The sequence below is a fragment of the Penicillium solitum genome (assembly GCF_028829755.1).
Source record: "Penicillium solitum strain IBT 25940 chromosome Unknown utg000008l_segment0_segment0, whole genome shotgun sequence".
Taxonomy (NCBI): Eukaryota; Fungi; Ascomycota; class Eurotiomycetes; order Eurotiales; family Aspergillaceae; genus Penicillium; species Penicillium solitum.
In genome coordinates, this window is record NW_027072127.1 from 3,717,490 (window position 1) to 3,739,769 (window position 22,280).

At 49.7% G+C, this 22,280-nt stretch overlaps 8 protein-coding genes across 8 annotated transcripts; 4 read left to right on the top strand and 4 right to left on the bottom strand.

The window, feature by feature from the left end:
- Positions 1-207: 207 nt before the first annotated feature.
- N7455_010695 (putative protein N-terminal asparagine amidohydrolase) lies at positions 208-1,476 on the top strand (the record flags this gene model as incomplete). Its single annotated transcript, XM_040952958.2, has 2 exons — positions 208-385; positions 503-1,476. 2 exons carry the CDS (start codon positions 208-210, stop codon positions 1,474-1,476), a joined length of 1,152 nt encoding a protein of 383 aa, XP_040816399.2.
- Positions 1,477-2,543: 1,067 nt separating this feature from the next.
- On the top strand, positions 2,544-4,656 carry N7455_010696 (basic helix-loop-helix domain-containing protein). Its single transcript, XM_040952936.2, has 4 exons — positions 2,544-2,809; positions 2,896-3,061; positions 3,569-4,123; positions 4,179-4,656. The coding sequence occupies exons 3-4, from the start codon at positions 3,592-3,594 to the stop codon at positions 4,517-4,519; spliced, it is 873 nt and encodes a 290-aa protein (XP_040816461.2). The 5' UTR covers positions 2,544-2,809; positions 2,896-3,061; positions 3,569-3,591; the 3' UTR covers positions 4,520-4,656.
- Positions 4,657-5,810: 1,154 nt separating this feature from the next.
- N7455_010697 (uncharacterized protein) lies at positions 5,811-6,210 on the top strand (the record flags this gene model as incomplete). The annotated part of the gene is made up of 4 exons (XM_040953135.1): positions 5,811-5,825; positions 5,885-5,925; positions 5,984-6,052; positions 6,120-6,210. The coding sequence occupies 4 exons, from the start codon at positions 5,811-5,813 to the stop codon at positions 6,208-6,210; spliced, it is 216 nt and encodes a 71-aa protein (XP_040816428.1).
- A 335-nt stretch (positions 6,211-6,545) lies between these two features.
- On the bottom strand, positions 6,546-7,867 carry N7455_010698 (putative extracellular cellulase CelA/allergen Asp F7-like; the record flags this gene model as incomplete). The annotated part of the gene is made up of 2 exons (XM_040952965.2): positions 6,546-6,956; positions 7,022-7,867. 2 exons carry the CDS (start codon positions 7,865-7,867, stop codon positions 6,546-6,548), a joined length of 1,257 nt encoding a protein of 418 aa, XP_040816457.2.
- Positions 7,868-8,443: 576 nt separating this feature from the next.
- N7455_010699 (exocyst subunit SEC8) lies at positions 8,444-12,402 on the bottom strand (the record flags this gene model as incomplete). The annotated part of the gene is made up of 5 exons (XM_040953134.2): positions 8,444-10,264; positions 10,320-10,436; positions 10,490-11,478; positions 11,534-11,707; positions 11,766-12,402. The coding sequence occupies 5 exons, from the start codon at positions 12,400-12,402 to the stop codon at positions 8,444-8,446; spliced, it is 3,738 nt and encodes a 1,245-aa protein (XP_040816400.2).
- Positions 12,403-12,796: 394 nt separating this feature from the next.
- On the bottom strand, positions 12,797-15,452 carry ampp (aminopeptidase P). Its single transcript, XM_040953005.2, has 10 exons — positions 15,159-15,452; positions 15,033-15,092; positions 14,809-14,974; positions 14,692-14,753; positions 14,416-14,637; positions 14,317-14,362; positions 13,429-14,260; positions 13,293-13,377; positions 13,196-13,240; positions 12,797-13,139 (listed from the first exon to the last, which is right to left on the bottom strand). The coding sequence occupies exons 1-10, from the start codon at positions 15,337-15,339 to the stop codon at positions 12,892-12,894; spliced, it is 1,947 nt and encodes a 648-aa protein (XP_040816641.2). The 5' UTR covers positions 15,340-15,452; the 3' UTR covers positions 12,797-12,891.
- A 643-nt stretch (positions 15,453-16,095) lies between these two features.
- Positions 16,096-19,380, top strand: N7455_010701 (putative importin 13; the record flags this gene model as incomplete). The annotated part of the gene is made up of 4 exons (XM_065606502.1): positions 16,096-16,158; positions 16,209-16,402; positions 16,483-16,984; positions 17,056-19,380. The coding sequence occupies 4 exons, from the start codon at positions 16,096-16,098 to the stop codon at positions 19,378-19,380; spliced, it is 3,084 nt and encodes a 1,027-aa protein (XP_065460465.1).
- A 1,297-nt stretch (positions 19,381-20,677) lies between these two features.
- N7455_010702 (pyridoxal 5'-phosphate synthase subunit PdxS) lies at positions 20,678-21,877 on the bottom strand (the record flags this gene model as incomplete). Its single annotated transcript, XM_040952908.2, has 3 exons — positions 21,681-21,877; positions 21,433-21,615; positions 20,678-21,307 (listed from the first exon to the last, which is right to left on the bottom strand). The coding sequence occupies exons 1-3, from the start codon at positions 21,783-21,785 to the stop codon at positions 20,678-20,680; spliced, it is 918 nt and encodes a 305-aa protein (XP_040816609.1). The 5' UTR covers positions 21,786-21,877.
- Positions 21,878-22,280: the final 403 nt, after the last annotated feature.

Sequence of the window (22,280 nt, forward strand, 5' to 3'; positions counted from 1 at the left end):
TTTGACCCGCCCGTCATCATTCTGGCAAAAATCCTGCCCCGCTGTGTCCGTGTTCGGACCAGAAGTCGCGAACTTCATACCTCGACCACATCAACACTACCATTGACTTCAAACACATCCCTATCACGATTCACTAGGAAAATTCCTATCACACAACGCGTGTCACTTCTTAACTTCAGAAACTTCTCAACCTCACCGCCTCACAAGATGAGGATCGCAACCCTTCAATTCGCGCCGAAGCTGGGCGATCTCAAAGGCAATATTGAGAAAGCAAACGCTTTATTGAAGACCGGCAAGACCGTTTCTGTGGATGGAAAAGAGCTCGGGGTTGGGGTCGATCTGTTGAAGCCCGATATCCTGGTCCTGCCCGAGTTGGCGATGACGGGTACATACCTTCCCAACAAACCGTCCCTATATTGAGCAGCATGAACACCGTCTTCCCCTAGCCTCTTAACATTCATCTCGATTTGTGGGAAATTTTCATTGGCTAATCAATAAGTAGGCTATAATTTCCCTTCCTTGGAAGCGATCAAGCCATATCTCGAGCCAGCTGGTGACGGCCCCTCTGCCTCGTGGGCGCGTGAGACTGCCAGACGCTTGCGATGCAAGGTCTGCGTGGGGTATCCGGAGATTGAGAAGGACTCTCAATCTCCCGACAAAGTCACATACTATAACTCACTGCTTGTTGTCGACGAGAACGGGGAGTTCATCCTCAACTACCGCAAAAGCTTCTTGTATTACACCGACGAAACGTGGGCGGCCGAAGGTCAAGTGGAGCGAGGGTTCTATGAGCTAGAATTCGCTTCCCAAGGAACACTATCTTCATTAACGAACCCGGTGCACCAGGGCGAGCAGGTTTTGTCCGAGAAAAAGCGGGTCGCGACTTCGCTAGGTATCTGCATGGATATCAATCCGTACAAGTTTGAGGCGCCATTCGACAAATGGGAATTTGCAACTCGAGTGCTTGACTCCAAGTCCCAGCTTGTTATTTTGTCCATGGCCTGGTTGACCACTCTGAGCCGGGAAGAACTCGATGCCTTGAAGGATAAGCCCGAGATGGATACTTTCAACTATTGGCTTCAGCGATTCTGGCCCCTGTTGCAAAAGACGATGGAACATGAGGTGGATCTTGACGGCGGAAAGGCGGCAGAGTCCCCGAAGAAGATCGTCATCGTTTTTTCTAATCGGTCGGGCGAGGAGCCACCGACAGAGGATACCAAGTCACCGGTGCGATATGCGGGGACAAGCACTATCATTGCTGTGACCCAACGGCCCACTCTAAATGCGGCGGAGAAAGATGCAGGGTCAGGTGCGCACACCCCTGAGGAGGGAAGTGAGACAGAGGATGCGGGCATCCCGTTCGACGTTAAGATACTTTGCTGGGACATGCTAGGCGCCGCGGAGGAAGGTATTTGTTTCGCGGATACTACGGCAGATCCACAAATGGTATTTGCACTGAAAAAGGCGTCCGAGTGAGGCGGCGCACTGGACGCGTCAGGCTATTCCACATGAGGCAGAGTCTATGAACAGGTCGAGGGTCCACCCTTGCGGCATGACATTAGAAATGGTATCTCGATCACCCGAGTTTCTGTGATACCTCCCAATCCAAGAATATATACACTAGACGGTGTATATTGCTCAGTGGTATGGTGATCCTTTCTACAAGAATGGAAACTCCACCGATTGCCTCAGGTGGATCATGTGGAGGGGATCCATGTGATAAAGGACTCAAACGTGATGACATATAGAAGAAGATCATCGAGATCGTCGCAATCTTCAGGCGAAAAGTTCAGATATTTAGCTTAATATCGCATCGAGGTAGAATTCTGAGGCCTCCTGATCACTCAGTCTTCACGTTGATCAGTATGCACGCAAAGTACTAGGAAATACCTTTTTGGATATCCGATGCAACCATTTGGAGACATGGTGGTGTGGAGGGCTTGGGGAATGCTATTTCAGGATGCTTGATCTGAAACATGTGATTCCCCTCTCCCCCACCCCGATGGGAGATCAGAGGTAAACCGATGAGAACTACCAACGATATATCCTGTAAGTTGGGTGCATTTTGAAACGAACTCGTGTTATATCATGATTTGGACCAGTACACCCACTACATGATGCACGACCTTGTTTCCCATTGCTACCACGGTCCTGGGATATTCCCCTGTTGTGTTTCCTGATTCGGTTGAGGGGGGTATTCCATACACTAGTGGATCTAGCCTGATCACTTGCAGGGGAACAAGGATGGACAGTCACCTCAGATCAATGCCGGGTATATTCCATGTAGTTAGTCGGCTTCTAGTGTGTCTAGACTACACCTATATACTTGCTAATCGGGTAGATTTATGAAGTTCTTTGTATCCGACGGTCCGATCACCCCCTCGTAGTGGTTGAATAGCACCTGTGATTGGTCTATAAGATACCAATACACGTGATCTAGGAATCCATCCCCCGAGATCCGGTGGCCAATCAGAGACCAAGAAAGTAGGTGTGCAGCAGAGGGGCACGGGATGGCTGCACATGACTTCCGATGAGAGATGGAGGCATAGACATCCCCGGGGCCATTCAAGCATTTTAGTTGGTTATCTTCAGCTCCTGTTGTCGGTTTCTTTTTGATTGTGTTTGCAAAATTGTCTAGACCTTCAGGGCTTCCAGGTGGCTCATTTGCGGTCCACGGGTCCACGGGTATGCGGTTTGCTTACGTCAGTGAATATTGTTGAATAGGGCGATCAGGTGATTTATTGCGCTATTGGTCGTTCTGATCCACCGTATTCAACGCGACTCCTCCTCTTGACCACCTCCTTGCCACGTGAGCAATCCATCTTGAACTTGTCCGCTGCTCTACATCTTCCTAAAGAAACACGTTTTCTTATTTCTAAATTTACCGCGAGGTAGATTGCTGGGTCGTTTGCATATCCTGATATCGGCTTCCTCAAATTTTCAACTTTCGCATTTTCACATCCCAATTTCGAATTCGGGGTTTCGCAGACAACGTGACCTGAGTCTTGTTGTTGTCGGGCAGGTGACTTCCTGTCAGGTGATAAAGAGAGATCATCCCAAGGTACGGCTCCATCAATGTCCCATCTTCATCCATATCTCCCCATGTTATTGCACCTCGCGTCGTGATGCTCGTCGCAACTGGTGCCCTTCACGATGCTGCCCCCTGTGTGACCTGCGCTGCCTGCAAGCCATCATGACGCGTTCTTGATGTCTGCAACCTCGCGGATGTTTCGAGACATCGCGTTATATGCGGTCGCTTGACAACGTCACTACCCCGTAGAACTATCCCCATGCACTGCCGCCCGCCAGAAAAAAATCTGCTGGCGATGACCGAGTCCGACGTGACTGGCCTCCCTAGGATGCCTTAGGAGCGCGTCGGATCTACGCGTCTGTTTACTTCGCGGGGTGTCCACTGGTCTTCCCAAGAGGGACTTGATCTACCAGGCACCAACTTACCACAGGCTGCATTGACATCTCCAATCACATACCGTTCTATTGTTCTCTTATTCTGCGAGACTTGTTTTACCAAATATTTCACTTATTGGCCACTAACCACTGCTACGAATAGGGCGATTAGCTTTAGGGCTTAGCATGTCTGATCCCACCATGAATAGCCCGGATAACGGCTCGCATAAGCGCAAGAGAGACGGCTCTGAGGATCTTGGTCCCGACCCGCAGCGTCTTAACCGCTCTTCCCACGGAAGCAACGGCAGCCTGGATAACCAGCACAACTTCGGCCACGGAGGGCTCGGAAACTACGACCACGGACTTCCTAACACTGGGGCCGAACTCAACATCGATCAACAAATTCTTCAACATGTCGGTCCGCAGAACGGCCTGTCCGACGATAACGCGTTGACCGCCAATGCCAAAGCCGCCCTAGCTGCACACACTCCTCAACACAAGTATCCCCCTCCTCCTGATTCCGGCTTCGACGCGAGCAACCTCACCCAAGGGTTGTCCTTTGGTGATGAGATGAACCAGACTCCCATGGGCGGTGGTCACAACCACAATTCGACCGCCGCTGCGGTCTATGCCGCGCGCGAGGCTCAGAGTATGAACCAGAAGCCTACCGTTGGTTCCCCCGAATGGCACCAAATTCGCAAGAACAATCACAAAGAAGGTAAGGACCACTCTTCTGGTCCAATTCGTGTTTACATACTGATCCCCTCCCTTAGTTGAACGTCGCCGCCGCGAAGCTATTAATGAAGGTATCAACCAGATTGCCCGTCTTGTACCGAACTGCGATAAGAACAAGGGCGCGATACTCCAACGCGCCATTGAATATATCCTGCAGCTCCAGGAAGAAAAGAAGAACATCGACGAACAATTCGAGAAGCACAGTCTGACTGCTAATCATGCTATCGCCGAGATCAGTGGCTCTAACTCTAAGCTCAAGGGCGAGGTCGCCCGACGCAACAACATTGCCCTGAAGTGGCTCTCGCGTTGCCGGGATGCCGGCCTGGACTTTGATGATTACGAGGAGTCAAAAGAGCTAGAGTCACTGGAGATGGATTAGGCTTATTATCCTTATTCTTCTGCATGTGCTACGACTTGTTGCGTTTCCGGAGGTCAAGACTTGAACATACCCTCATCTCTCTGTTTTTTCAAATCTGCTATTCTGCTGTCGACAGATCTTTTCTCTTACCATGGATGTTTCCTCCAATCGATGTAACCTCACCATGAACTTCTCATTACCCCCCACTTCCTCGCAATACGGTCTGCCCCTGGCATTCTGAGTGTTGAATTCCCCATTAGCTACCCTTGCAACTTGTCTGTGCAATTTCCTCTTCTGTTGCTTCCCCCCTTTGATCATTCTCTGCTCACGCACATTTGCGGCCTTTGCACCCTACTCGGGCTTTTTTTTTTTTTTTTTTTTTTTTCTTTTCTTGTTTGTTCTCGTTCTTTCATCATTAATGGATTGTGGGCTGGCGAATCTACGGCTGGGATGGGTTTGCCTTGGAATGGAGCTGCGGGTTGATAAGTCCTTTTTTTCAAACTGCTCTATTACATCTCTCTTTACAATTTTCCTTGTAGGAATCGTGTCATGGTTGTACATTTAGTCGTGTGTTGGGTTTCACCAAGCCACAACGTAAGTAGATGATGTAGATTGAGATATATCCCTTTCGTCGGGGTGAGGTTGTCACAGATGGTACCGACCTCGGGAGGTCCCGAGTCCGAGTCACGTCTTCTCACCCGAGCACCGAGGAAGGGCCGTAAAAATTGTACGGTTGGAGCATCGTACGGATTGGCTATGTTCAATGAGCAATCATGGATGAGCATATTGCTCGCTTGCATCTCTCTGCTTGGTGTTATCACTTGTCCTGATAGTAATGGCTTAGGAAGTTCAGGAGCGCTTCCATGGATAAGATGGAGAATTCAGTTTATACCTAAGTATAGTTCCAAAGTAGTTTAGCCTAAACAATCTTGGAACGAACGAGACGACTTGGATACTTGGGAGAGGGTGATTGTATGTTGTAGGTGTGTCTAGGGTTACATCATTGAATAGTTACTGCCTATATGTCGGTAGCCCTAAAAAGAGATCTACAAGTTCTATGTACCTCCGTAAGGCGTCATTGAAGTTTAGATATATTAAAAATAAGCCGATAAGCCAATACAAGAATACAAGAATACCTATATAGGTATAATCCGCCACTGGCTCACGGACTAGCGTGCGGAGATAACACAGCCCTGATCAGCTTATGAGGCTACCCCTCTATGATGTCAACGAAATCCAGATCATCTTCCTCTTCTCTACTTAAGTCTGTTTCCCCCTTTCCTATCACTACATTTCTATAAACTATCTCAACATGTCTTCCTATATTGTGAGTAAATAACATATCCAGAACATACACCCCCATGGGCATTTCGCTAACCCTCTTAGATCACGTGCAAGCCAGACGCAACCGACGACCAGGTTCAGGCGTATGCATCTCACGCTCATATTCGAGATACAGTGTACTAATATTTCAATGTCTTTTAGCGTCAAGGACCACGCTAAGGAACAAGGTGGCACCATCGGACACGAGTATTCGTTGATCAAGGGCTTTGCGTGAGTTGTTCTGACACTATTGGTCCTCTTCCAGCGTAAGATGGCTAATTCTCGGTCTTGTTGATAGTGTTTCCTTCCCCAAGGATACCGTTCACAGTCTGGACTCACACCCGCACGTGGAGAATGTCGAGGCCGATAAGGAAGTGAAGACGCAGTAATGATCTACTAGATGTGAGATTTGGCGGACAGCATACACAGCAGAACAGATTCGTTAGCATGTTGCATCATGGCCTATTCTGGTTGTGAGATATACAACTGAGTCTTTACCAGCCAACTACGGATTTATGATAGAGAGAACCAATGACCTATATGTTTCAGAGAGAGAGAGTGTGTGTGTGACCTTGTAGATAGAAATTGTTATAGATCAGTTGTAATGGACTAGATAACCTCGAACACAGGAATCTCCTCACCAAACCACCTCAAATAAAGAATATCAACAGAAGAATATCAACAGAAGAATATAAATATACAATTCCTCCCCTCAACGGAAAATTTACAGGTTGGACGCAGCAGTAACCTCATTGCCAGAGCTAACTCCGACATCCTTGACAACAACAGTCTTGCCGCTAGCACCGGTAATCCGCACATCAACAGTGCTAGTACCGAATCCGGCGGTGTTCTCAAAGAAGTTGTAGTAAGTGCGGGTGGTGCTCTTCCACGAGCTACCGCCATCAGTGCTAACCTCCAACGCAGTCACAGCCTCGTTGGCATTGACAACCTGCATCGAGAACCAGTAGGCGGATGTACCCTCCTTGTTCTTGAGCTTCAGGGGTCCATCCAGATCACATGAGACATATGACCAGGTGGTCTGGATGATGCCGGCGGAGATGTCGGAGAGCTCGGCGAAGGCGTCTTGGAAGAGGTCGAGGTGGTTGCTTTCGCATTCGGGGCATTGATCGACGATCTGGTTTGTGTTAGAGTTGCTTTAGGATGGAGAGGGAGGGTCGAGGAGGGGGGAGCTTGACTTACCATTGCTTTGATGGAGTTACCCTTAGGTCCGGTGACGGACACACAGGCACCACATTCCGCTGCATCGTCCCATCGCTGGAGAGAAAGGGCAGCGCCGAAGAGGTTGCTTGGGAGGGTGTAGCCGGAGAACGAGCATGTTCCGCCGGCGACGTTGCCGCCGTAGAAGGTGGCTTTGCCGGAGTTTCCGTTGGAGGAACCGGTGGAGACAGATTTGCTAGAAGCAGACTTGGTGGAAGAGGAGGAAGTGGCAGATTCGGTAGAAGTGCTGGCAGCCTCGACAGGAGCTTGTGTGGTGGAAGTGCTGGCAACTTCGACAGGGGCTTGAGTGGTGGAAGTGCTGGCAACTTCGACGGGAGCTTGAGTGGTGGAGGTCTGCGCGGCAGCGGTCTCCACGGCTGGGGCAGCAATGGTCTTCACGACAGCGGCAGTCTCAGCTGACGTAGTGGGCAGAACAGCCACAACTGGGGCGGTCTTGACAACTGCGGCCTCGGCAGCAGAAGTTTCGGCGGCAGAGGTCTCAGCAACAGAGGCCTCAGAGGTCGTAGTCTCGATTTGGACAACTGCGACGGGGGTTGTAGACTCCACGACAATGGTAGTAGACGATGAGGCCACTGTAGGCTCAGCGGAGGGTTGGGACTCAACAGTAACCGGAGTAGATGTCGGGGTACCTGTAGTCTCTACGGAGGTCGCAGTTGGGTATGTTTCCACAGTGACGGTCTTGTAGTAGACGCTCATAGTGTAGCCCTTGGGACAGTATCCGTCATGTTCACGGGCGCCTAATGGGCCGGCGGACACAGTAGCAGCGCTGACAAGAGCGGCCACGGAGGCTAGGCGAAGATACTTCATTGTTGGATACGTAGATCAAAGTAAACAATGAAGGGTTCTTTAAGACAAGATATCGAAGATGGAAGATCGAATGAGTGAAGTCACAAATTGACTCTTAAGGATAGGACGTGCAGGTGCACAAAAAGAATGGACGTCTGGATAACGAATGCCAGATTCGAAAGAATTACTGTTCCAGACAGGAAGTGCAAAGGAAGCAAAAGAAGGTATGAGGAGACAGAGGGAAAAGATGGAATGGGTGAGATATAAGTCTAGGCACGCTGGTGATCCATCATAGTCTCCTGCATACGGTTTGATGAACTAGTAATACTAGTAATTTGTTCATTTCATAGTAAAGAACTACAATCTAAAGATGAAACATGGCGTGGATCCTCAACCAGTGTGAGCCCTCCGGAGAGGCCGAAAACGGTATTTGGCCCATTATGCTATTCCGAGTTAGGGCTAGTGGAGATTGTTTAAATTAAAGAAAAAAATGAGGAAATGACTGTGAGTCAAGGTGAAATGAGATTGCTGATTTAGGCTATTAGTGGATTTGCCAGCTAAAAGGGAGCGAATCAACAAGAAAATTAAAGAACAGGTCTATCGAGCATCCCACATAATCTCATTCAACCTCAATAGTGCATCTGCACTGGCCTTTTTCGCCGACATAAAGTCCTCCCGGCTCTCCGCCCCGCGTGGACCACGGAGAATTTCAGAGAAGCATAGATCTACGAGAACACGCAACTCCTCGTAAGTAAATGGCTCGCCGTTTCCAGCAGCCAAGGCTTTGTCGCCTTGTGATGCAAAAGCCTCCTTCTCTTCCTTAGCGTAGTCCAGGGTCCTCTCGGCACCTTCCAGGAACCAGTCCAGGAATTTTGCGCTGCGTGGTAAAGCGACAATTTCTTGAGAAGCCTGCGCATGTAAATCCGTAGCCGAATCTGACGCTTCACCAGCTGGGTCGATGATTATGTTCTTCAAGTTCTGCTGGAGAACAAGCACATCAAGCTGCAATCGCAGCGCTCCATTCTCATTCATGGCCCCAATATACTGGGTGCAGGCGACAAAGACCCGATCGATAAACCTTGCGAGGCCCGATGTGATGAACCAGCGCTCAACAGATCCCAGATACGTCGAGATGTTGGTGTCGAATGCGATGAGATCATTATTGAGCGCGAGGATTGTGGGTGACGCAGCGGTCGGTTGATTCATGATAATGTGCCACCAGTTGTCCGTTGTGTGTGGGGATGGAGTGACGGGTTCGGAGTTCCTCAAGTTGGGAGGATTCGGCCCGGCCATTGTTTTAGTCAACATGTGGATGATGCCACAGCGGATGTCAACATGCATCGTCAGAAGTGCAGTATCTCCAAGCCGGTGTAATGATTGGAGCGTCCCATCAAAGGCCACGGCAGTCTCGTGATTGAGTGGCAAATGCACCGGGTTATTGATGCTATCACGATTGGGCTTCATCGATCCGAACAGAGTCCATCTACGAGACGGCCGGCCAGTTGCAGTCAAACTGGATGACTCGGCATCCGCGGTCTGTTCGACCACAAGTCGAATTCTCGCGAGGTGACTTGCAAGCCATTGCATGCTGTTGTACAAGAGCGAAAGGGAAATGACGGTTTTCGGGTCAGATATGATGTCGTAAGGCTCCAGTGGCACTTGTCCCGTTCGCTTGAGAAGAAGGTCGATCTCCGTATCAATCAGGGTCTGTTTCTTGTCCCCTGCATTTTTCCATAGTTCATCGACAACATCATGGATGTCGCCTGAATCAGCAAAGGAAGCCGCAGCTTTCAGTCGGACTTCGCCTCCTCGGTTCCGTGCAGAGACTTTTGTGACCATTGCTTTGTACCACCCACAGCACTTGTCATAATAGGTCACGATCTGGTCAATGAGAAGCTGCGTAAATGCTTGATCGTGAGGAATACTCGACAGCATTTTGCTAAATTCCCGAACAATGGACATGAATTTGACCGTTCCCTTGAAAATAGGCCGAGGAGAGGACTTGGCCCAATGGGGGTCTTCTGTAAACGCATCTGCAGCAATGAAGCTGAGCGTGCAGAGATCCGTCACTGTCTCATCCAACTGGGGTAGGAAGACATTCACCATGAAGTCATCCAAAAAGGAGGTCAAAGTGCCCATAGAGATATCCGCATCAACAGGGACGATATCTTTGAGTCGCTGGATGAAGGATAGGGAGGGAGGAAGAAGGATTCCCATATTGAAGACACTTGGTTCAAGCAAAATCTTATGCCCGGTCCCTGAGTTACCCTTATTAGATTGCGTAGTATCATTTGTTGCCGCCTTTTGCCTTGACTTGGAAACAAGTCCCGGCACTGAGGACTTCAGGATTTCATCCAATTCATCTTGTTCAGCTTTCATCTCGGAATTTTGCTCAATATCGGATAACTTGAACATTTTCTACAACGTAAAGGGTCAGCTACTTGAAAATGATAAAAACGACTGGTCTCCTTACCTTATTCTTATCGCGGTTGCCTGTGTATAGATGCCGTCGAGAGTCATTCTCTTCCGCTCTAGATCGAACAGAAGAGTCTCCATCGGTTGCAAGATAGTCGTGCATGAGTGATCGTATCTGGCAAAACAAATTAATATCCGTGATGCCAGTCAAAGCTGTTGGCATCTTACCTCGCTTTGTAGAAGTTTCCACAACTCCTTGAATCCTCCGGAAAGCGTCTCGCTTTTAATCAGGCCTTCTCGTTCCACAATGGCCGCAACGACATCGTGAAGAATTCGGTGGCCTTCAGCAATTGCCTCAAATTTGGCATACAGTGCCCACAAAAATTCAGAAAGAACGTGGCCACGTTTTTCAATGATCTCGGTGGGGAGACTGGACTGTTTGTAGTTGTCCTGGGCTGAGAAGCTCTTGGTTGGTGCAGGATAACGAGTGTCAACCTCTGCGTTAGTCTTATCCACCACAGCAAACAGTTCGACCGGAAGACGCTGCTCAATTCTATGAACCGCGACGTCAAGGTGGCCCATCTTGTTCAGAGCTTCAATCAGTAACTGAATGTAGGAAAACGTGTCAGCCTCCGGGTTACGAGAGGCGTCTTCTACCATAGGCGTCAACGGATCGAACTTGGCTAGGAAACCATACACAGGCCGTTCCCAAGAGCGGCTACCGGCCAAATTAGATGTATGCACCTCTTTTTCATCAGACGTGGAGGCTTTCCATCGGTCTGAGCAATAGGGTGATTTAAGGTATAGATGGTCGTGCAACTCCTCGATCAGGATGTCTGTGAGTGACGTTTCCTGGTTTATGAAATAAGCGCGAATGTCGGATAAAGCGCCAATGTCCTCCAGCTCCGAACGCCGTAGAACCCGGAGACCGGTGTGAAGCACATCCACAGCTGCAAGGAAGCGCTTATCTGAAATCTGAGACTCCAATTTCTCGGGGAGGGATTGGATTTCCTCAATCTGAGTGAATAGCTGAACGATATCATCGTAGTTCTGAGAAGACGTTGCCAGCCCTTTCAACTCGGGCTTGGTCGATATTAACCCGGATTTGGCCTGATCCAAGGCATGCCTCAGGCTGCGTACTCGAGTTTGCGAGGAAGATATATTGGATTGGATTTTGTGGTATGTTCCAATAGAACTGTTGAATCCCTGATGGTGTTCTATGACATGCAATTTTAGCATATTCCTGTCCAAACCACCGCAGAAAGGACCTACCATTGACAATCGCCTTCAATGTCTTCTGGATATCATTGTACATATGCAAAAATTCTGGTTCGCGATCTGCTTTGCCCAATGTACTCGTGTCCATCAAACTCAAAGCAACGTGTACCGGGACACACTCGGCATCAGTCATGAAATCCCAGTCGCGCTGAATAGACTGGAGAATCGCTGCAGAAGGTAGCGTAATTAGCTACTGGGCCAGGCTAAGCAAAAGAAAAAGACATACTTTCAATGGCCTGAGGTTCCCCCGAGTCATTACCCATCTTAGCCACGGGCGACGCATTCCTCTGGCTCCTATGGTCCCTTTGGTCCTTCCGTTCCCTTTGTTCTCTCTGATCTCTGTAATTCCGTTGGTCTCTCGGGTCTCTTTCGTCCCTGTTGTCCGCGTACCGACTTGCATCTCTAGAACGTTCTTCCTGGTACTTTCTGTCGGGTTCTTGGTTCCTTGTGCGTGACCGCGAAGAGGGATGGGAAGAGGCTTGCGAGGAGGGGTGCGAAGAGGGGTGCGCAGACGAGTGCGACGAGGGATGCGATGAGGGATTCGGAGATGGGTTCGAGGGCGGTTGCGGAGAGGGTTGCTGCCTATCCCGGTTTGTTCGATCGCGCCGGCGCTCAGGCGACTGGCTCGGCGCAGGGGATTGACCTGGGGGTAGAGCCGGCGGCTGGGGCGAGTCTGGATAGAAACCGCCGTATCCCCCGGGGCGACGATCTGAACGTCCACCTCCGCCTGGCGGTGCGGCACCTCGTCCACCATATCCGTTTACCCCAGGGTTGTTGCTGCCACCGTATCCCCCGTCGTTGCCATCATACCGATTGGGACCGGAATAGCCATACCCGTTACCATAACCGTTTTGGCCGCTCATTTCCAATGATGCCCGCTAATCACGGGGTGTTCCAGTTCAGTATGGAAGCGTTGGTGGGCTGTGACAAGGGGCTGGCGTGGGGCTGTTAGCCAAAAACTTTCGGTCTTAGGTCCTGTGACTTGCGCGCGACAATTGGCGAGGAGCTGCGAGCATTCTTGGCTGTGAAATAAAGGGAGCGCTGGAAGCAATTCAGTGATGCCGTGGTGATAGCGTTGAAACAGGCCGGGGCGGAGTGTCAGGCTCCACCAGAGCTTCCCGCATTCCATTCCACTGGCCAGTTGTCAGTCTACTAGTTGGGAAAACCTACATTGTTCGTTATATGTATTTCTTACTAATGGCTATTTGGTATTCTGTTTCACTATTAATTATTCATGTCTAGATACAGCATTGGAATGGTGTATGTTCTAGGCTGTATTCTACATAATGGCGTCTAATCAATAGCAGTGGGAGTAGGCACATGAATCACGGTCTATCAACGCCGCAGACCACTTATTTGGAGATCGGTTGGGTCTCGCGCTCGAGCCACGAACGTGTAAGATCGTCTCCCTGGAAGAAGTGCTCTGTCTTCGTCCAGATTTCAGCGTGGTAGTCATTTACCCACTTGAGCTCGGCGTCACTCAGAAGAGACGGCTCAATCAGGTTGCGACCAATAGGGGTCATCGTAACATGTTCAAAGCCTAGCCACTGCTTGTCACCAAAGTTGTGGGCGGTTTTAACTTCGCGAGCCATGACAATGTCTACAAAGAGAGGTATTAGTACTTTTCCAATTAGAGCCGCAGGTGGTATAACTCACTCTCAATTCGAATACCAAATTTGCCGTCCTCGTAGTATCCGGGTTCTATGTCACAGATTAGCTTCAGACTGCAACAAATAGAGAAAGAGAGACAAACCATCCGAAATAACGTTTCCGGCCGCAATGGGGACCTCGGTGTACTGAACCCGAGTCCCGATGCCAATAGGGCCCTCGTGAACATTCTAAACAGAGATTAGCAAAGTGTAAGGTTTCTGATCGGCGATAATACTCACCAAATAGGATCCAACGCCATGGCCTGTTCCATGCAGGTAGTCCAAGCCTTCCTTCCACAAGTGCTGGCGCGCCAACACGTCAATTGCAAAGCCACTGGTGCCCTTGGGGAACACTGCCATGTCGATTCCAATGGTTCCCTTCAAAACTAAGGTGAAAGCACGCTTCTCAAACTCAGTAGGAACGCCGAAGTGGAATGTTCTCGTGGTGTCGGTCGTTCCATCCAAGTATTGACAACCAGAGTCGCAGAGATAAATGGCCTTGGGATCAATGATAGCACAGCTTCCCTTCTCGGGGCTATAGTGAATGACCGCGCCATTAGGCCCCGTCGACGAGATGGTATCGAATGAGAGACCAGCGAACAGATCATGCTTGGAGCGGATCTGTTCCAACTTGTCAGCTCCGTCGACTTCGTCCAAGACAGTCTTTTTGTTGACGAGTTCGTTTTCAAGCCAGGCAAAGTACTCGGTCAGCGCAGCACCATCGCGGATATGACAAGCCCGCATTCCTTCAAGTTCGACTTCATTCTTAACAGCCTTTGCATCCGCGACTGGGCTACGAGTCTCTTCGACCTGTCCCTCGCCACCAAGGCTAAGGCTGAGAGCCCAAGAAGCCTTGTTTGACAACAAGAACTTTGCGGCGTTCTCACCCGCAGACTGGCTTTTAGTGCTGAGCGCTTGAGCATCAGCGAAGATAGAGTCGTATGGCTTGACGACAACGTCTTGCCCAAAGTGAGCCTTGACCTCTGGTGTCAACTTGTCATCTTCGACATAGATCTCAGCGGTGGTGGGCGTAATAACGGCATAAGAGAAAAACACGGGGTTGTAGGGAATACTGCTCGGAGTTAGTCAATTGGCAATGGTGCATCACGGTAAAGACACTGTTCTTACTCGGTTCCTCTCAGGTTGAATAACCAAGCAATCTCATCGAGCATAGCTGCGATAAATTAGTCACTTTGCAGGGCTGTAATATATGCGAGGCGGCCATACAAATGATGAATCCGGCCTTCTTCTTTGACTCAAGTTCCTTCCGCAGCTCGGCCACCTTATCTTGGAACGCCTTCCCGGCATACTTCTCGGGATGAACGCGCACCTTCTCGCTGGGACGCGCGGGGCGTTCCTCGCCCCAAACCAAGTCGACCAAGTTCTCCCGGACCCCTACGAGGGATGAGCCATTCTTCTTAAGGGTCTCTGCCAACTTCCGTGCACCAGCTATTGAAGATTAGCGCGACTATGCACTTCCACATCCGAAGTAACAACACTCACACGCTGTGATCAGAGAGGGGTCAACACCAACAGCCTTGCCTCCTTGGGCCTCCTCCGTGGTCCTATCAACAAGGTCAGTTCCCGTACAGATCGTTCCGCATAACTGTCATCTCGTACCATTCCTGCCATGTGGGTACGCCCTCGACTCCGCCCTTCAAGAGCTGCCAGTTGGTATCCAATTGTTTCGCGGCTTGGTTGAAGTACCGTCCATCGGTGGACAGTGCAGCTTTGCTCAGGGAGATAATTGCAGTACCGGCCGAGCCAGAGAATCCCGAAATGAATTCTATGGAAATATTAGCTATTGGCGCGGGCAAACCAACAGAAGGGGGGCGATCGTTGACCTCGGCGGGCATCACATGGCGCGATGTATTCGGACTGGTGGCTATCTTCTGAGGGCACAACTATACAAAGCTGGTAAGCACAACTCGAGGTTTAAGCAACCTACGAGGACACAGATGATGTCATACTGTAAACATCGACTTTGTGCTGCTGCATCAACTGCCTCAGCTTTGACAGGCGTTCAGAGGTATCCACGGCCCCCATATCGACTGTGTAGCGTGGACCGAAAACGGAGAAGTATCTTGGACGGGAGACGGGCCTTAGTGATGGCAAAGATGTCCAAAGGCGAATTGGACGGGAGAGGAGCATGGACACTGGTAGTCCTTAAGAGATTCCTTAACCTGTTAGCTTTCGAGAAGCTAAGCGAAGGAGGGATTAAAGGCGTCAGATAAGCGTACGATAAGCTAATTCCGCAGGTCGTGTGAACTCCGTGTAAGTGGCCTTTGACCGGTGGAGAGAGAGACTTTTGGTCATAGGGCGAGCTCCGAGCTCCGGAGTCGCGGCTACACACGGCCCACACTTTGTGTTGTCATGTTTGCACTCAGTCACTCATACATGTCATGCCTTTTTAGTAGTCTTTTTTATGTCTTTTGTTTAGGTATCCTCCCTTATTGGTGTTGTGGCTAGGCACATTGACAGTTCCCATAACCTATAATGTGCAATATGGCATTTCCATGTGTGCTTTTGATGTATATCTTTTTATAGTTTATCATATGTATGGTGGTTTGGCCGAGTGGTTTAAAGCAATTGAGTACATTTCTCTTTACAAAATAATATGTTACAACATTTACTAACTCCATCACAGCTTGAACCCTTGGATCAATAACCCTGGAAAATATCAATTCCGTAAGCGGGCGCATTGGAATTCCAAGATATCTAAAGCTCGTCCAAAAGAGGTCACGTGTCTGGAAATTGGAGAATGAGCCCCGCGGTTACCGCTCTAGAAACCGCCTTGGCTCTGATTGGCCAAGTGAGGCAAACAATAGATTCTGCCCGTCATAGCCCCGTGCTTGTATATGTCACTTCTCTTTTTCATTTTCACAACCACGCGCTTGCTGAGACAAAATGGCAACCTGGATGTCTGACGAGGGTCTTGGGGTCAGAGAGTCAATCTCAGAGGCCCATATTGTATGTGTGCCATGTCCACCTCTAAGATCCAACGGCTAACAAAGAACCAGCTAGTCACCGAGCTCTATAACCCAGCGAACCAACGGAACCCCGCCAGAATTAATGAGATCCAGACGCGCCTCCAGCAGCTTCAGAAGACTGAGAATGCATGGGCAATTGCTGATTCACTTCTGCAAAGCGAACATTCTGCCCAGCATCGTTTCATGGGAGCCCTTACATTCACAGTGAAGATCAATGTCTCATGGTACGGTCAATCTCTCCGATCCGCAGCTCTATCACCTCATCTGTATGTGACGAATTATTGCTGATGTAGGATATCATTAGGAATGAAATCAACCAAGATTCGGCCACAGAGATCATGCAGCACCTAATCAATCGCTTTGTTGCTTTGGTAACCAACGGCGAACAAGCAATGGTTGTGAGAAAGCTTGCCTCAAGCTTAGTTGCCATTTTTAGGCACCCTGTCACACCATGGAAACAAGCTATCTGGGAGCTGGCTGCAAGCCTCGTCCACGGCGGATACGTATCCGAAGAAGAATCACGAGCGGTCGATTTTCAGGAGCGGATACTGCCAGCGTTGAGCAAGAGTGGATCAGGTGCACTCTTGTTTTTCTCAATTTCACTCGCTGAGGAGGCCCTCCGACTAGACTCTGAGCCCCAAGACGGGACTGGAGATACCTCAGCTATCCAGCGAGCCATACACAACATCAAGGATGGTTTGCTTTTGGTTCAATTTGTCCTCGGGGAAATCATGCAACATGTAAAGGCAGCTGGGGATGATGCGGTCGACGTGGCACTAGCGGCTGAAGCCATGAATTCATGGAAGGTAAGTTAATCTCGGTTTTTGGTACTTCCGTCTCGAAGGGCGCAACCGCTGATTCTACTCCTACCTCGCAGACATGGTTAGGTGTTCATGGAAATCGCCAACGTTCCTCTGCTGAAGATGTTAATGTCTTGTCCGTTCGATGTGGCCAGACCGTCATTGAGACATTAAGGGTACCTAGCTTGAGTGAAAGCGCAGCTTCTATTTTGACCCAAGCCTTTGAAACCCGCCGCTGGGCCTTCGACGACAACTCACTGTGGCTCGTCTCTGAAATTCTCGCCGATTCAATTGTAACAGTCCACATTGCTGCGGTGAGAAATGGCGATGAAGGAACGGAGAGCATGTCGTTCGTTGATCTCTTGATTGCATATGTCTCGCATTTGCACCTAGATATATTCAGCGACCCCATGACCCCACAAAATGCAGCTATCCTCACACTTATCCACGGGATTTTTAAAACCCCTGGCTATGCTTCCATTGACGATCTCGGAACCCCGCGTGTCTTGGAGTTCTGGAACGACATTGCAGAGAGTCTCCCTGATCAACTCGAACAAGGCAGTCCTAGGTATGATTTGGTAAAGTCGCATCTAGCCGAAGTAGTCTTGGGTCTTTCCAGCAAACTACTATATCCTAAGTCCGAAGATTTGGAAGACTGGGGCGAGGAAGAGCGAAGTGAATTCGGTGCCTTCCGTCATGAGGCCTGTGATTACTTACTTTCAGCATACCCTGTTCTCGGTGTCGAACTGGTCACTGTCTTCCAGAGAAGCGCCACGTCCTGCCTGGAAAGTCGGGACTGGCGCAATTTCGAGACTGCCATGTTCTGCATAGCTCAACTCTCAGAAGCAGTAGACGAGAATGGCCACGCCGACCAGTGCCTCGATGCCATCTTTGGCAGCGATGCCTTTGCCAGGCTCTGCGCAGGCGGGGAGACTGGAATACCGCTCAAGGCTCGTCAGACTCTGGTGGATTCATTCGGAAAGTATGAATCATACTTTGAGCGTCACAGTTCATTACTTCCGGGTGTTCTAAACATCCTGTTTGAATCACTTAACTTCGAGTTGTGTGCGCACGCGGCTTCAAGGTCGATATTGACTCTTTCAAAATCGTGTGCTCGCGTCTTGACGTCAGATCTTCCCGCATTCTTAGATCAACTGGACCAGTTCAGAAGCAAGCCGACGGCAACTGTCTCCACCATGCCTAAGGTCCTGGAAGGAATTGCGACCATCATACAGAGCTTGCCTGGTGACCAGGAAAAGGTGCAGACGCTAGAGAGGATTCTCGGCTTCTTTGTCCAGGAAGCTAACACAGCACGGGAAGAGGTTACTGGTTCTGCTCATGAATTTGGCCGTCTACGCGGACACCTTGTGCTGAGCTGCATTGCGAGTATCGGAAAAGGCCTTCGTTCAGAGAACGAAGTCATCGATATCGAGCTTACAAAGGAAGGAAACCCGTATCCTCCATCCTTCTGGAACTCCGGACCAGGCGCCGAAGCCCAGCGCCTGATCATGGAGGCCATGAGACTTTTGATTGTCGATTTCCCCGTGGACAGTAGCATCATTGAAGCAGCCTGCGACATTTTGAAAGCTGGCTACACCGAGCGGGCAGGGCTTTTTGTCTTCCCACCCTCTATGACAGTGGACTTTATCAAGAGCTTTCCTCTCGGTATCTCCGGGACAGATGTTATTATGGCGACCGCCTCGTCATTTTTGGCATCTCACGCTCGGCATGCGATGAATATCCGCAGTGAGGCCGAGGCGCTCATCGACCATGTAGCCCAGCTCTTTTCCTCGATGCTGCAGAATCCGGATGTATACGACCCAGAGACCGCTAATGCCGGTATTGACTTCCTCACACGACTTTTACCAAAGTACTACCCGATCTTGTTTACTCCTATGAAGTCAAATCTGAGCGCAGAGTCTCCCCTCGCTGTGCTTCTTCATTTCACGCTTCACGCATTGACACGACCTGAACCACTTCCTCTTCGAGCTGCATCTGCATTCTGGGTTGCATTAATAGATCTCCGCGGCAGCTCTCCGGATGAAATGAACATACTCGAATCAGTCCATCAAGAGTTTATTCCACGCCTGTGTTATACAATCATCCAGCAGATTGCTGGCCGATGCGCAAGATCAGACTTGGTCGCCCTGAACGACGCTCTGCGACGCACTGTTTTCAAAAAGATGGCACTGGCGCGCCCGGCTCTGAAGGCTGCGCTCGACTCTTTAGACGCCCAGGTCACGGATGCAAACGGACAACAAGTGCCACTCCTATCGGCGCAAGACAAGTCGCGGTTCTTGGAGTCTCTTGCCATTGCCCGAGGTAGTCAGAAACCGTCTCTGGATCTTGTGCGGTCCTTCTGGTTGAAATGCCGTGGAATGAATTTCGATTATGCCCAGTAATAGAGCTTGCGTTGCTGGTACATGACCTGACGATTGGAGTTGATGGGTCCTGCAACTTCGGTGTTCATTTAGATATCCATTTGCATGACATGCACGGTACAGCTTGATTTAATCCTACTTGAGAATTTCTATTTGCATTCATCTGAGCGCCATAATTGAGAAATTTCCAAACCATTGAGCAGTTCGGCTGCTGTGCATATAAAAAGGAATCCTGTCGAAGGCTATATACATGCCCTTTGCACAGTCTAAGCCTTTTGCCACCTTCGCATACATCTAAAAAGACATGACAAAACTGCATAGGCGACTGACTATTCTTGCGGTCTAACCTTGGAATAAGTACAAGACCTGCCATACCACGTGATCATGACCCACTTAAGTCAACATTGACCCACTAACCTTATCGTGAAACGTACACAGACCACAGGTTACTTCGTCTCTAATTACTTCGCTGTCTTTAACATTATCCGAATAACATGGCCTTCTAGCATATACATATACATGGAAATTTCGTCCTATAGGAATTTTGACTTGATTTCATAATCTGTGGCCGATCATTATCCTTGTGGTTGTGATACCGAGAAGAAGAAATATCTATAAGACATCTGAAAGAATATCTAAAAAGTCATCAAAGTAGTATATGAACTGTGAGGTCTCTAGTATCATCTTAAACTATCTAACTTACATAGTCAATTACAGAAGCCACATAAGCGGCCGACTATTCGTATAGGTACTACGTAGCATTTGAATCTGATACACCAAAATCGAGTGGCAGAACAGACAATAACGACCTTGTTTTCCACGAATAAGACTATAAATAAAATACCTCCAACGACTCTTTCCGTAATTCCCCGTTAGCGGGCCGCCGTCGGAGACTACGGAGACTACGGCGTAACATGGGGAGGGCAGCCGAAGCTCCGATTGGCTATTGTCTTTACCCGCGGACTTAAAACGCTAGTCGTCCCTTTTTTGCTATCGGCCCCCGGACTCTCGGTGGTTGACTCGGTGCAAGTAGCCTATCAAGTGACAGGGCGCGGATTAGTTTAAACTGTGTTATGCAGGGCATCGTATTCTTCCGCTAAGGTATTAACCTTGGAATCTTTCAAACGATTGAAATCCTGTATAACGTAGCACCCGATGACTCCTTTTTCTAGTCTACATGCAATGATTGGCTTCAAGATGACAAATGTATCAAATCGTATAATGTATATGTCACGTTGGGACATCTACTCATGGCTCATGTACAAGAAATTTTTAGGACACAATGATCAAGGCTGAAACAACTGACACAAAAGCATATCTACCAACCACGACCAGCCAACTTATCAGCCTCGGGCAAGTGCTTCACGTTGATACCAACCATGGCCTCACCGAGACCCTGGCTGACCTCAGCAAGCACCTTGGGGTCCTTGAAGTGAGTAACAGCCTGGACAATAGCACGGGCACGCTTCTTAGCGTCACCAGACTTGAAAATACCAGAGCCAACAAAGACACCATCGCAGCCCAGCTGCATCATAAGGGCGGCATCGGCAGGGGTGGCAACACCGCCAGCGGCGAAGTTAACAACGGGCAGACGGCCGAGCTCAGCAGCCTGGCGAACAAGTTCGTAGGGGGCCTCGATCTCACGGGCGAACGCGCGGAGCTCAGGCTCAGCGTCCTGGCTAGCGAGGAGGATACCACGGGCACGGCTGATCTGCGCATTGACAGTGCGCATGTGCTTAACGGCCTCGACGACATCACCGGTGCCAGCCTCACCCTTAGTGCGGATCATAGCGGCGCCCTCGGAGATGCGGCGCAGGGCCTCACCGAGGTTACGGCAACCGCAGACGAAGGGGACCTTGTAGCCGTGCTTGGTAACGTGGTAGACATCGTCAGCGGGGGTGAGGACCTCGGATTCGTCGATGTAGTCAACGCCAATGGCTTCCAGGATCTGTAGACCGGTGATTGTTAGTGTCATTGTTGCTTTGAATTTGCCTCCCCCGCCACCGGGAGATCTCCGTTTTCCGCCGTTAAGCTGTTTACCCCTCCCCCGCAATGGAAATAAGTGTCACATACCTGGCATTCAACGAAGTGTCCGATACGGGCCTTGGCCATGACGGGAATGGTCACGGCTTCCATAATCTCCTTGATCATGCTGGGGTCGGACATACGTGCGACACCACCCTCAACGCGGATATCAGCGGGGACACGCTCGAGGGCCATGACGGCAGCGGCACCGGCTTCTTCGGCAATGCGGGCCTGGTAGAAGAATCTGTTAGTTTGGGATGCTAGATAGTATCAATTCCTCGTCAAAGAGATCATACCTGCTCAGCGTTCACGACATCCATAATAACGCCACCCTTCAGCATCTGGGCGAGGCCGGCCTTGACAGTGAAGTCATTGCCGGTGGTTCCGTTTGGAGCAGCCATTGTGAATTAGCTAAAATAAAGAAGGGAATATGGACAAGAGTAAAATAGAAGTGAATAGGAATAATAAAAGAATCCAGAAGAAAAGAAGAAAGTGCCAAAGGTGAGTCAGTAGGAAATACACTTTTTCCCCAAAGTTACTTGCCTCAGGCCAATCAGACACAGAGCGCCCCTCGCCAGCGAAGATCCCTGGTCAACCTCTTTCCGTTTCCGAGGATAGCCTTTCCCGGTGAGGAACAGCCCACCGCCTGCTCTCTATGGTTTGACCTCGGAGGTTTCATCTTAGTCATGTTATTACATTGCCCAGGTGGATGAGTGCTTGGCTCTTGGCATTAATGTGACTGCCTAATTCAGCAGGTGAGATAGACCACTACTTACTTTGTAGATACATCCATGTATACATGTACTTCGTAAGGTGTGGCAGACTTGGGGACACATGGGTAAGGGTCCAATTTTGGAAGTGACTCATCACTGATATTACACTTTATCCTATTCTGG